This window comes from Ovis aries, chromosome 17, assembly GCF_016772045.2.
Source record: "Ovis aries strain OAR_USU_Benz2616 breed Rambouillet chromosome 17, ARS-UI_Ramb_v3.0, whole genome shotgun sequence".
In the NCBI taxonomy this organism is placed as follows: domain Eukaryota; kingdom Metazoa; phylum Chordata; class Mammalia; order Artiodactyla; family Bovidae; genus Ovis; species Ovis aries.
In genome coordinates, this window is record NC_056070.1 from 7,126,632 (window position 1) to 7,140,020 (window position 13,389).

At 37.7% G+C, this 13,389-nt stretch overlaps 1 protein-coding gene across 10 annotated transcripts in view; it reads left to right on the forward strand.

Moving 5' to 3' along the window:
• LRBA (LPS responsive beige-like anchor protein) overlaps positions 1–13,389 on the forward strand; it is a 749,961-nt gene that overhangs the window by 160,002 nt on the left and 576,570 nt on the right. For all 10 annotated transcript variants that reach the window (XM_015101368.4, XM_060400971.1, XM_060400970.1 and 7 more), the window contains exons 23-24: positions 10,452–11,510; positions 12,467–12,639. In XM_015101368.4, coding sequence (XP_014956854.3) covers positions 10,452–11,510; positions 12,467–12,639 — 1,232 coding nt within the window. The remainder of the gene's footprint in view (positions 1–10,451; positions 11,511–12,466; positions 12,640–13,389) is intronic.

A 13,389-nucleotide genomic window follows, 5' to 3' on the forward strand; every position in this document is an offset into this window, starting at 1 on the left:
AAAGACATAATTCTTCTGTAAACTTTTGTGTAAGAAATTTCTCAGTATGATTTAGAATCTAGAACCATTAAAGAAGAAAAAAGACTAATTTTTTTTAACTAGATTAAAACATGCAAAATCCTTTGTGACCAAAAAACAAATAATACCATAGGCAAAGTCAGAAAGACAGACGACAAATTGAGAAAACTATTTAGGACCAGGGCAAAGATAGCATTCCTTTTATGTAAACTTCTTCTAGAAATAGAGAGGGAACGACAACCTAATAGGAAAATGGACAAAAGACATAATCAAACAGCCCATGGAAAACTGAGTAAAAAGTACTTTAGATTTATGAAAAGATGCTCAACCTACTCATTGTGAGGGACTGCAAATTAAGAGAGTTCACCAAGATATATTAAGTGACAAAAGAATGTGTGAAACAGGATATGTAGTGGGTATTAATAAGTAAGACAGGTGGGCAAGTGGGAATTTGTATTTGTATATATATGCACAAAAATACTCTGGAAAGATACATAAGAAATTAATAACTGATTGCCTGACTTTTGGGGAATTGTGCAGGTGAGGACCAGTGGTGGGAGGGAGATTTATAGGCCATCTAGTCTTTTATATTTGAATCATGTGAATTGTAGTGGAGAAATTCTTTCTTGACTCTCTTAAGATTCCTGACTGGACCTGAAAATTAACAGAGATTATCAAGAGAAAAGCGTATGAATTTATTTAATATGTTTCACATCAAGTGGGTGTTTCATGAGGAAGTGAAGACTGAAAGAAACAGTTATGAGCATTTTTATATTAGATTTGATGAAGGGTGGAAAGTCATGGATAAACATGGGAGGACAAAGGGTATGAGGACAGTACACCGAGGGAAAACCGTCAGGGACTGTCCATTCAGATTCTTCTCAGCATCCCTCTGTTGTTGAGATGAGGGTGCGCTTTTTCCTTTGGGTTTTACCTACCTCTCACGTAAGAAGCTTCAGGGATGAGGGAGTGATTCGAGAGTCCTTGTGACCTGCTTCAGGGGAGGATGAAGAGGGCAGAATCTTTCTTACACACAGTTTCTCAGATTCCTTCATCTTAAAAAATCGTGTCCCAGTGTTCCATATTTGGGGGTAGTGTATTGTGAACTCTGTTAAAACATACTACCTAGTTAAAAAAAGTTTTTGAGCATATTACACGGTGAGTGTATAGTGTTTATCATATATGTGACTGGTTTTCCTCATAGGATTGTTTCTCTTTGTTATTGAACATATAATGTTGCTTTGGTAACTAATTCTTTTAGGTGGTTTTCTTAGAATGGGCTAGGCTTTATACTTGATATCCCTCTAGTCAGGTTGTTATTAGGGTAGCATTTAAATGCTTAGGTTTGACCAGAATATTTAGATTTTTAACCAGGGTATTTTGCATAAAATAGATCAGTAAATATGTATAAGCTTATAAATACTTAATTTTCTTTTAAGCATTATGTCTTATGCCGTTATTGTTGTAAGCTGTTGCATCAGAGTCTCTATAAAAGGTTTCCCTCTTGTGTGGTTATGATCATTTTGAGCTATGCTTCCTAATATCCCATATGGATATTCAGCTGTTTTTGAAGAAAATTATGTCTTATTTATCAGCTGTGGAAAGGTTGGTAAGTTAAGAAGTTAGCATATTATATACAGCTGTTATTCCAAAGGAAAATAACATCTAATAAAAACGATGAATTTGCTTACAAAAAGAAAGCTAATTCCTAAACATTGTTAACGTTTAAAACAACCTAAATTTTATAGGTAAAATTTTTTAATACATGGGTTAGTAATGCTAATCTCTTAATATATTGCATTCATCTTTTATCTCCTAATTAGTAAATTTGAGTGTCTATTAAGTTGAAAATAATGGCTAAAGAAACATTATAGTTATTAGCTCATGAGTATCTTTCGGAGAAGAAGAGTCAGACACGACTGAGCGACTTCACTTTCACTTTTCACTTTCCTGCATTGGAGAAGGAAATGGCAACCCACCCCAGTGTTCTTGCCTGGAGAATCCCAGGGACGGGGGAGCCTGGTGGGCTGCCATCTATGGGGTCGCACAGAGTCGGACACGACTGAAGCGACTTAGCAGCAGCAGCATGAGTGTCTTTAACTAGTAGCTTATAGTAGTGATTTCCAAACATGGCAAACAGCTATCGATTAGCTATCAAATGATTGTGAAGATTAATGACTAGTCTTTTAGTGAAGTAATTTAGAACAATATCTGGTAATTAATTAGGAATTATCAGTCACAAATACTTTTAGGAAAACAGTATCAAAAAAGATAACAACAGCGATAATTACTCAGTTGTCATTTAGGTTTTCAACTACTGGAGTAAATTAAAAGGCTTAAAAATCAGCTTCAAAAATTTTAAATGCATTTCTAATATTCATATTTTCAAAAAAAGAATAAAGAAGTTGGTTTGCTTAGGGAAGACAAAGCACTGTTTTAGGACAGATTTGACTACAAATCTGTTTGTCACAAAAGGAAATACATTCCTGTGGCACATTAAGCACACCTTTATGAAACTGTACTTTGTGTTGAATTGCAGTGTGTATTATATGAACCATCTCCTTGTGCTTGAAATTTTAATGCTAAATATTACTTCTTAACCTATCTTTTCAAATGGCCAGTTCAAAGTTTCTCTCCTCGGCCTGAATACAGTTAGAATGTGAGAAAGAACTACATTACAGAGACATATGTACTATGTTTCACCTTTAGAATGAATAGTCTCTTAGCAAATGATTGAAAGACAGTCATGGGAAGTTGTAACTTAAGTGAATACTCTTCAGAGCAACATGAAAAAATCTCTCTTTAAGAGAGAGTTTGTGATAGCAAAAATATGTCTCTTCTATTGGCCCTGAAGGGGATTTGGAAATCCAAGAGGAATTCTTCAAGTTACAAATGGCATTGTAACATGTATACTATCATGTAAGAATCGAATCACCAGTCTATGTCTGACGCAGGATACAGCATGCTTGGGGCTGGTGCATGGGGATGACCCAGAGAGATGTTATGGGGAGGGAGGTGGGAGGGGGGTTCATGTTTGGGAACGCATGTAAGAATTAAAGATTTTAAAATTAAAAAAAAAACAAACTTGCAGGGAACATCACTGCATAGAGCATTGCAATGGGCTACAGGTATTATGAAAGTTTTGTTTCCTTGTGGCTACGATGTTAATAATCTCAATAAAAGCATTAACATAAAAGTGAATGATTTTTTTTAGGACTCCCATTCATACATTTTTTTCTATTAAGTTTTTATCCTATTATGCTGTATTTGCTGTGCTCAGTCACATAGTCATGTCTGACTCTTTGCAACCCCATGGCCTGTAGCCCGCCAGGCTCCTCTCTCCATGGGATTCTCCAGGAAAGAGTACTGGAGCAGGTTGCCATTTCCTACTCCAGGGTATCTTCCTGACCCAGGGATTGAAAACCCATCTCTTGTGCCTCCTGCATTGGCAGGCGGATTCTTTACTACTGTGCCACCTGGGAAGTCCATTTGTATCCTATTACCAAATTAAAAAAAAAAAAAGTATATATAGTAGTAGCATTTAGATGTAATCACATAGATCAGATATTAAGTTCTTGAAATGTCCATTAAATTCCTCTTGTATACCATTTTAAGATGATGACTAACATTCGTTGTACTAATATATTGAGCAAGTATGATCATAACAATTTGAAATTTTGCCATACTGTTTTAACATACCGAATGAGTTTTATAGTGGAAGTAATGTAGGTTCTAACTTTTTAGTCTCAAATCTGTTCTACTTATTCTTCAAAACTGTGCTCTTTAGTATAGGGACATACTTGTTTTGAAATGGATGACAGGTTTTTACTGTTAAGTTTCTTTTGTAGCAGTTGGACTAGGGGATAGCATTTCCTCCTCACATTAGGAGTGTAGCTATTGGTCTTAACGTAGGATGAAAATTATCCTTACTATACAGTGTCTCAGTTTGTTAGTTGAGTTAAGCTGGCAAGTTAAACACTAACATTTAATGCATTTTGTGTTGAAACTCAACATAAACATGCCATGAAAGGATTTTGCAAAAATACAAAAATAGCCAGGATACAGGGAAGAGGAGTGGGGTAAATAACAGTCAAGTTTAGAGTCTGTGGATCAGCTGGGTAAATTGTATTAATTTAGGTTTGGGGCAAGTCAGTCATAAGCTTAGTATGGGGAAAGCCAAAAATCAACTTCATTTTCATTAAAAAAAAAAAAAAAAAGTCTCACATTTCTCAGAACTCACATCCCTAACTGTTTGAAGCTAAAGGTTAGGGCTTGTATGTGCTGCAAGCAAAAACTGTTAAAAACATTGAGTAGAACTTTGATTTTGACATCTTGCTACTTTCCCCTACTGTATGCTGTTGGAAAACAACCCCAACCTGTTCTGCGAGACTTTTAGGGAGAGTAACACAGAGGATTACTGGTCTTGTTTTATATTAGCAAAATGGGAAGGGTGACTAAGAGACTGTGTGTTGAATGCAAAGGTGACGCTTCCGTCCCCTGCTTCCTACGTGGTTCCTAAAATATAGGCACCAGACCGTTACCCTGCAAGCAGGACCTTGAGGATGCAGCTTTGGGTTGTCGGTGCGCCTTCCTGTCTTAGGCCCCACCCAGATCATTCTGTGGTAGAGGAACAAGTTGATTACCTGCCGTAGGGTAAAAAGCTTTTTAACCCCTTGGCTTTTAGCCCCGCCTTGTGTTAATCATAAGGAAAGAACCAAGTTATACAAGAAAGTTAAGGAAAGCGTCTCATTCAGGAGAGAGAGACAAAGCAGATAAGTGGTAAAAGGCAATTCAGAGAAAACAGACAATATAACGAGAAGAAACAAGATGGAAGAAAAACAGTTAACACCCCGGACAAACGAGTAGGTTCTAAAACATGAAACTAGAATTGAGTCCTGCTCTGTCTGATATCAGTAATAGACAAAGAACCACCACAGTACCTATTGAAAATGAATGATAGTTGCAATAATGTTACACACATACATAGCTTACTTTGTATATTGTATCATTTTAAGCATTTTACATACAAAAACTCATTTAATCTCTCAATGACTACGTGCTAATAATGTGTTACTATTACTATACTGTTAAGAAAGCAGTTAACAGTAAAAGCTCTTGCCAATGCAAAAATATCCTCTCCTTAAAATGTAGAAAAGAATTTGTTGTTGTTGTTCATTTGCTAAGTTATGTCTGACTCTTGGCCACCCCATGGACTGCAGCATGCCAGGCTTCCCTGTAGAAAAGAATGTAACATTATTATTACTAAATAAAAAGTGTTACATTAGAATATGATGTGTGTATATCATAGGCAATCCACTAAAGAGATTACAAAGGAAAAAATAAATTTCATTCTCTTATATGGCCGGATATAATCCATTACATACATGTTCTTGTTTTTATTAAAAAAAATGAATTCTTGTGTATTTTTGACAAACTGGAGGTTACATCTTGGAGGCAAGCACATAGGCTTAAACTCTTACATAGACAGGGCACCATCATTCTTGATGTATTTGAAAGAAATGGCTCCAATGCCCCCAGGAAAGATATCCTAGGGATACAAAACTAGCAAGAGGCTTATTATCTTTTAAAAAGGTTTAAATACATCTCCAGGTACCAGAGAAAATATTTCCAACTTCAAGTTTTCTATAGGAAAAACCACAGGGGAGAGAGGAAATTTCCTTTCCCTTTTGACACCAGCGAAAAATTTAAACTATGAAGTTTGTATTTACCCTTCTCAGAGAGGAAAAATATGAGCAGCAGAGAAGTGAAGTGACTAGTGCAGAGTCACATAAGAGAAGTGGAAACCGTGTTCAGTGGTTAGATGAGGCACTTCCCAGATGACAGAACCAAAAGACAAAGCAGGTGGAAAATTGAGAGATGGTAAGAAGAGTAGAGGACCGATCAGTGCATTGTCAAAAGAGAGAAATCCTGGGAGTGAGAACAGGGGAGAGAGAGGGGACGGAGGTATAAATTAAGTTATTCAGGAAAAATTCTCAGAACCAAAGGATATTCATTAGTAGATTGGAAGGGCCCAGTGGGTATTTAGCACCATGGGTCAAAATAGACCCGTACCAAGAATCATTGTGGAAATTTCAAAGCACTAGGAACAAAGAGAATACTTTGTAAAATTTCACAAAAAAGAACAAAGTAAGTAAAAATAAGTCATATGAATGTTCATGATTCAGAAATACCTCTCAGACTTCCCAACAATAAACACAGAAAGAAGACAGTCAAGACGTAACTTTCGTATTCTGAAGGTAGATGTTTTCCAACCTGTGATTTTATCTGACCTTCAAGTGAGAAGGTAGAGAGTGTTTACCCTTCAGTTCAGTTCAGTTCAGTCGTGTCCGACTCTTTGCGACCCCATGGACTGCAGCACACCAGGCCTCTCTGTCCATCACCAACTCCTGGAGTTCACTCAAACTCATATCCATCGAGTCAGTGATGCCACCCAGCCATCTCATCCTCTGTCGTCCCCTTCTCCTCCTGCCCCCAATCCCTCCCAGCATCAGAGTCTTTTCCAATGAGTCAACTCTTCGCATGAGGTGGCCAAAGTACTGGAGCTTCAGCTTTAACATCATTCCTTCCAAAGAAATCCCAGGGCTGATCTCCTTCAGAATGGACTGGTTGGATCTCCTTGCAGTCCAAGGGACTCTCAAGAGTCTTCTCCAACACCACAGTTCAAAAGCATCAATTCTTTGGTGCTCTGCCTTCTTCACAGTCCAGCTCTCACATCCATACATGACCACAGGAAGAACCATAGCCTTGACTAGACGGACCTTAGTCGGCAAAGTATAAAAATTTCAAGCGGGCACTGGAGGATATACTGCACCCAAAGGGGAGAATAGAACAAAGAAGATACAGGATGTAAGAAACGGGAGAGAGATAAAGGGATCTCCAGGATTCCAGTGAAGGGAGGTCCCAGGATGGCGGCATTGTAGTAGCCCTGTGATAGTCCATCTAAACTGGAATAGTTTGACTTAAGATACAGTTATAGGGGGAGCTGTTATTACTGAAATGCCAGATGCCTTTGTAAGATCTTTTTAAAGCCTGAGGACAAATTACCCACCGGAGATGGGTCCATGTTCTCATGACTACTTGTCTTGACAGTGTGGTGAATAGTTCTTACTCTCTCTAGTCCTGCTGCCTACATCACCTGAAGATTCTCACTTCACCCCTCAAACATGGGATCTATTGTGCTCTGCTTCTGAGAGTAGAATTGTAAGCTTAGAATTGACAAATATAAAAGAGTTTTTTTGTTGGACCTTATTTATGCTAAATACCCACTACCTGGCCCCCACTAGCCCTCAGAGATCTTTTAGCCTTTGTATTTCCTGGTGTTTCCTAATGACCTTGCCTATAGACGTAAGTAGTCTTCTATATCCTCTTAGAGAAGCTGGAACCCGCTCCAGTACACACATCCTGTGTAGCTTGTCTTCTCCGGGAGCCTTAGTTAACTCTGGGAACGTTGGCCTTTCTTTCAGTTGGCTAGGTTTATGCTCTACTTAGTATCTCAATCTAAACATTCTAGGTATATTTACCATATAGGTAGTAAAACTGTTAAAGTAGGAAACAATGAATAGAAATACAAGGGTAGTGATTTCCTCTTGTCGGGAGTTGGTGAGGTTCAGAGTACAATTAGGGATGGATGCATAGTGGAATTGTGAGGTATGTTCTGTTCCTTGACATGGGTATAGGTACATGGGGCTAAAAATTACTCTTTAACCGTACGTGTAGATTCTATATATTCATATTTATTGATATATTTTATAATAAAAATTTAAAAAATCCTCAATTTGAGTAAAGTCAAACCCATGGTTATTCAAAACAACTCATTCTATAATACTGTTGTGTTGCACATGATTATGTATTAATATGTTAGGACAGATATTATACCATGTATGTTAAGTCGCTTCAGTCGTGTCCGACTCTGTGTGACCCCATAGACGGCAGCCCACCAGGCTCCCCTATCCCTGGGATTCTCCAGGCAAGAACACTGGAGTGGGTTGCCATTTCCTTCTCCAATGCATGAAAGTGAAAAGTGAAAGGGAAGTCGCTCAGTTTGACTGTTAGCGACCCCATGGACTGCAGCCCACCAGGGTCCTCCATCCATGGGATTTGTCAGGCAGGAGTACTGGAGTGGGGTGCCATTGCCTTCTCCACCATCAGCATACAATTCAAAGTCTTGTACTCAGTTTATGATTCTCTGCAACCATAAAGCAGGGGCTCCATCTCTTATCTCATCATCTGCAGTCTTCTGGTGGTTTCTTGTTCCTGAAACATACCAAACTTACTTTGGCTCCAAGGCCTTTGCATTTGTTCTTCCTTCAGCCTGAAAGTTTTTCGATATTCGTGTAACTTTCTTTCTCACTTTCTCTATTCAGACATCTCCAGAGACCTTCCCCAGGCCCCCCTGCCCCCGCCTTTTTCTTAAAATTTTCTTATTATTACTTGACATTATCTTGTATGTTCGTGAGTTTATTTTTCATCTATTCCATTAAACATAGGCACCATGAACTCTGTATTGTTCACCACACAGTGTCTGGCGTGCTGTAGATAATTCAGTAAATTTTTCTTGGATGAATAAATGAGGAATTCATCAGTTAAAGAACTTAGTTCAAAGATGATAGCCCTCTGGGCATTGAAGAAATTGATATTTTATTGATGTTATTATGCCATTTTACTCTTTAGTGTTGAATATAAGCATTTCATTTTGAAATACTCAAAAACGTTCCCCACATATTCAAAACTAGGAAAATAGTTATTTCCTAAACATTTTAGTTTTAGATATACCACATTATGGGGAGACCCAGGTTCAATCCCTCAGTTGGGAAGATGAAGGAGGGCATGGCAACCCACTCCAGTATGCCTTCCTGGAGAATCCCATGGACGGAGGAACCTGGTGGGCTACAGTCCATGGGGGTCACAAAGAGTCGGATATGACTGAGCAACTAACACTGTCACTATGGCACGTTGTGGCGAGGCTGTACTGTGTATGTCATACGTAAAGGCTAGTTACCAGCTATAGAGAAACTGTACGTTGTGCATTGTTTATAGTTGTGTTTGCATTATATCCGCCTGCATACGAAAAGGCCTGTGAATCTTTGGGCGTGGAAAATCATCTTTTCTTCTTTTTTATCTCCCATCATCCTCCCCTACTAGGGCTCAATAAAGGTTTGTTGACTACAAGCTTCAATTTACTATGTTTATTATAATAATATAGGTTACATAAACACTTCTAGCACTGATAAACTCTAATTATGCCTATACCTTCTGCATGTATTATATTTACCTTTTTGGTGATGTTCACATTGAAACTTGCTAGTGGCAGTCACATAATGGTGGCTGTGAAAGTGAAGTCGTTTAGTCGTGTCTGACTCTTCGCGACCGCATGGACTGTAGCCCACCAGACTCCTCCGTCCATGGGATTTTCCAGGCAAGAGTACTGGAGTGGGGTGCTGTTTCCTTCTCCAGAGGATCTTCCCGACCCAGGGATTGAAGCTGGGTCTTCTGCATTGCGGGCAGAAGCTTTACCCTCTGAGCAACCAGGGAAAGATTCCAATGGTGGCTATAATGTAATAGTATGTCATGAAATAACATAAACCTTTGACATTAAAATCACAGAACTCTCTCTTATACTTAAACCTTGAAATTTTTCCATTTAGTTGGGCAAAATGCTAATAAGCATGATATGGGTATGTTCACAGGGCTGAGTATATACTAATCTCTTACATACAACTCTACAAGTGGATGGATGAATTACATGGATGAATTAACTGGAACTTTCAGACCATTTGTGATCAGTTCAGCTTTGAAAATTATGATTGACCTTTGGGGAATGGTTGGATCTTTATATTTCATTGCTAAAAGAATTTATATTCTTTACCTTAGTATGAAGTTATTTTCATAGCTGAATAAATGCAGAGAGAGCAGCTATAATACATAATATATGTAATATTTAAGTATATTATTTGTATCATATATGAAGTGAACATAACTGATGTTTTTGATCTCTGCTGAGAATAAATCATGGAAAAATGGATTTTCATTGCTTTTTAAACAATATATTACATAGTGCACAAAGCACTTTCCAATGTTCATACTTAGATCTTGGTACAAGATATACAGGTTAGTAGAATAATGTACTGTTTTCCTATACATAGGTCTTAAAAATATAATCTAAATAACTGTGTTCTTGTTGTTGATTGATGCCGTGCTACCTGTTAGCATTGATTAGCTATACTTTTTTTGATAATTTAGATTTTTGTGGTTGATACCTTTTATTTATCATTTGATAAGATATTATAAAAAATTGTTTCTTGCATCATATAAACCATGTGTTGGAAAAATTGAACATTCAAATTTTATGTTTTGTTTGCTCTGTTCATTTATTTTTTGTGTGTATTTTGACTCTTTGTATATTTTTTATCTAGGTCACTTTTGAAATACACAAAGAAAACCTTGCCAATATATTAAGGGAACACCAGGGAAAAGTTGATGAAGAAACAGGGCAGTGTTCTTCAAGTCCAGTTCGAGCAGTCTCTGGCATTAGCAGGGAGGTTAATGTTTCAGTAGGATCCCAACAATCGGATACAAACGATTCTCCTGTGTCTTCTGATATCACTAGAAATAGTGATGAAAAGTCAAATATTGGACAGACAAGCTCAGTAGAAGCTGCATCCAACACTGAACTGCACATTCCTGCTACATCTAATGAAGAAAGGACAACTGGGCCAGAAAATGAGGATTTACTGGATGAAGTCCCTTTAGAAGAAACACTGATAAATGAAACAGTTAATGCAGATAATTTAGAAAGATCTTCTGATGTAACAGAAGCTGCGACCATTTCCTCTGATTCTTGTACAGCTGGCAAAGATACAGTGACTGTCAATGAAGTAACTGCTTCCATCAGTTCTCCTTCAGAAGAAGATGCTTCAGAGGTGCCAGAATTATTAGATAAGTCTATAGTAGAGGAAGAAGATGATGATGGTTATGTAGAACTGAAGGTAGAATGTAGTCCCATTGAGGAAGCCGGTCTCCCCACAGAGCCCCCAAATAATAGTTTGTCTCCAGGTGCTTCCGAAGCCAGTGAGAGAGTGGATGCGTTTAGTGATGACCATAAATTAATGTTTCAAGAGGAAGAGGCTGTAAGTAAGAAACAAACTGACGCTGAAACTCAAGATCCTGAAGATTCTGGAATCTTGCCTGTGACAGCACCAGGGGCTTCAGCTACCTCACCAGATGCGACTGCTTCCCAAGCAGCTGTACATTCGGACATTGGTCATGTGTTGGAGGAACAGGAGAAAACTAACTTCACTGGAGAAACCAAACTAAATAGTGATTCTCATGGTAATATCTTTGAGTCTCCTACTACTTCTGAGCATAAGATTGCTAAGTTGGATGTTTCCAGTGTTGCTACAGATACTGAGAGACTGGAATTGAAGGCCAGTACAAACATGGAAGTGTCCCAGCCTCCTCAACCTGTGCTTGAGGTGATCATATTTATTATTTCCTTGAACTATATTTGCATTGAGTTGAAATAGAACAAGTGTATATACTTACATTTTATTTTGTTTCAAAGTTGGTTGATAACCTGTTTGCAATTACATAAATGTGGTGAATATGAAGATTTTATTTCTTATCTTCAGCAGGGTTTGGTTTTTAGTGTGAGTTTGTTAAGTGGCAGCTTTTATTGTTAGTTTCACTATAGTATCATTAAAAGTTACTACTTTCAAGCTTCACTGTTAGCCTATTTCTAGCTTTTATAAAGCAAACTTTGGAAATGCTTTCCTTTTGCCCTTTATTTGATGACCCCAGTCGTAGTTAGGACATTAGTTTTTCTGCTACCTTCCTGCAGAGCCACCTGCTTTGTATAATTTTATGTACAAACTATGCAGTTTAAAATTGTTCCGTGAGGTCTGTTTGTGAGCTGCAGGAGCCTTTGTGAGATTCAGAGGCAGAGCTTTCTTCTTGACCAGTATCTCAGAGGGATCCATGACACCACTGAGGCTCCATGTTGACGTTTCCCACTTGATTCAACTCTTACTGCTCTCCTCCTTCCTTTTTTGTTGGTTTGGTCTTCATTCTATTGTCTTTATTTTTGTTTTTTCTTAATTCTAGCTAATTCATAATCCAGATACAGCCTTTCTTTTATGTCAGTACTGAAAATCCAAAACTTCTTGATTCATGTATAAAATGCTGTATTAACTGGTGATAATGCTAACATGGTTCCAGGCCAGTTACTGCTGAATTGTGCTAGTTTAGCATTTTTTGTAACTTGGCTTTCAATGTATCATTGTCATTATTCATTAATAATTTTTCTCTTATTTGGTTCCTTAGTGTCTTGAAATGTGAGTATTTGTCAGGTGAATTGCATAGACTCTATTAGATATTAATGCCTTCTTTTGCAGGTGAACTTACTTTATTACTCTTTAACTTTCTCTGTTAGATGTCAAGGCAACAAGAGCAGCCAGGGCAAGGGACAGCCGACACAGTTAATGGACAGAGGAGGGATTCCAGGTCTATGTTCCGTATTCCTGAGTTCAGATGGTCTCAAATGCATCAGCGTTTGCTCACTGATCTATTATTTTCAATAGAAACAGACATACAGATGTGGAGAAGGTTTGTCCATTTATTTATCATAGAAGATGTATATAAATTTTAGTCTCTGTTTTCAAAGAAATTTATTTAGTTAACATTCTGTAGTTAGCTATAGTCATTTGGTTCAAAAGTAAGATGTAAATTATTTCTGTGGTAGGATTTTATTGAATTAATGTCTATTCTCTCAACAAAAGTGAGGTATCATATTTATAGTACAAAAACTTGAAAATCAGAGATTTTTCTTTTAAAATACTTGTTGAAGATTTTCTGTGACATATTTTCTATCATATAATTTGCCTGAATGTACTCCAGTACTCTTGCCTGGGAAATCCCATGGGCAGAGGAGCCTGGTAGTCTGCAGTTCATGGGGTCACGAAGAGTCGGACATGACTGAACGACTTCCCCTTCTCTTTTCCCTTTCATGCACTGGAGAAGGAAATGGCAACCCACTCCATTGTTCTTGCCTGGAGAATCCCAGGGACGGGGGAACCTGGTGGGCTGCTGTCTATGGGGTCGCGCAGAGTTGGACATGACTGAAATGACTTAGCAGTAGCCAAATGCATTTATTTCTAGAAGAAGTAAAAAAATGGGATTTAGGTAAAACATCTAATTTTCCAGTGTATTTTTACTATAAAAAGTCTGCGTATTTTAGATTATCCTCCGTTGTGTGATTTATGATTTTTAAAAGTGCCTAATTTGTTTATTGTTAGTTGTATTCTACTCTTATTCTGTTTAAAAACATTTCATGGCATTATCTAAGAAAATGTTACT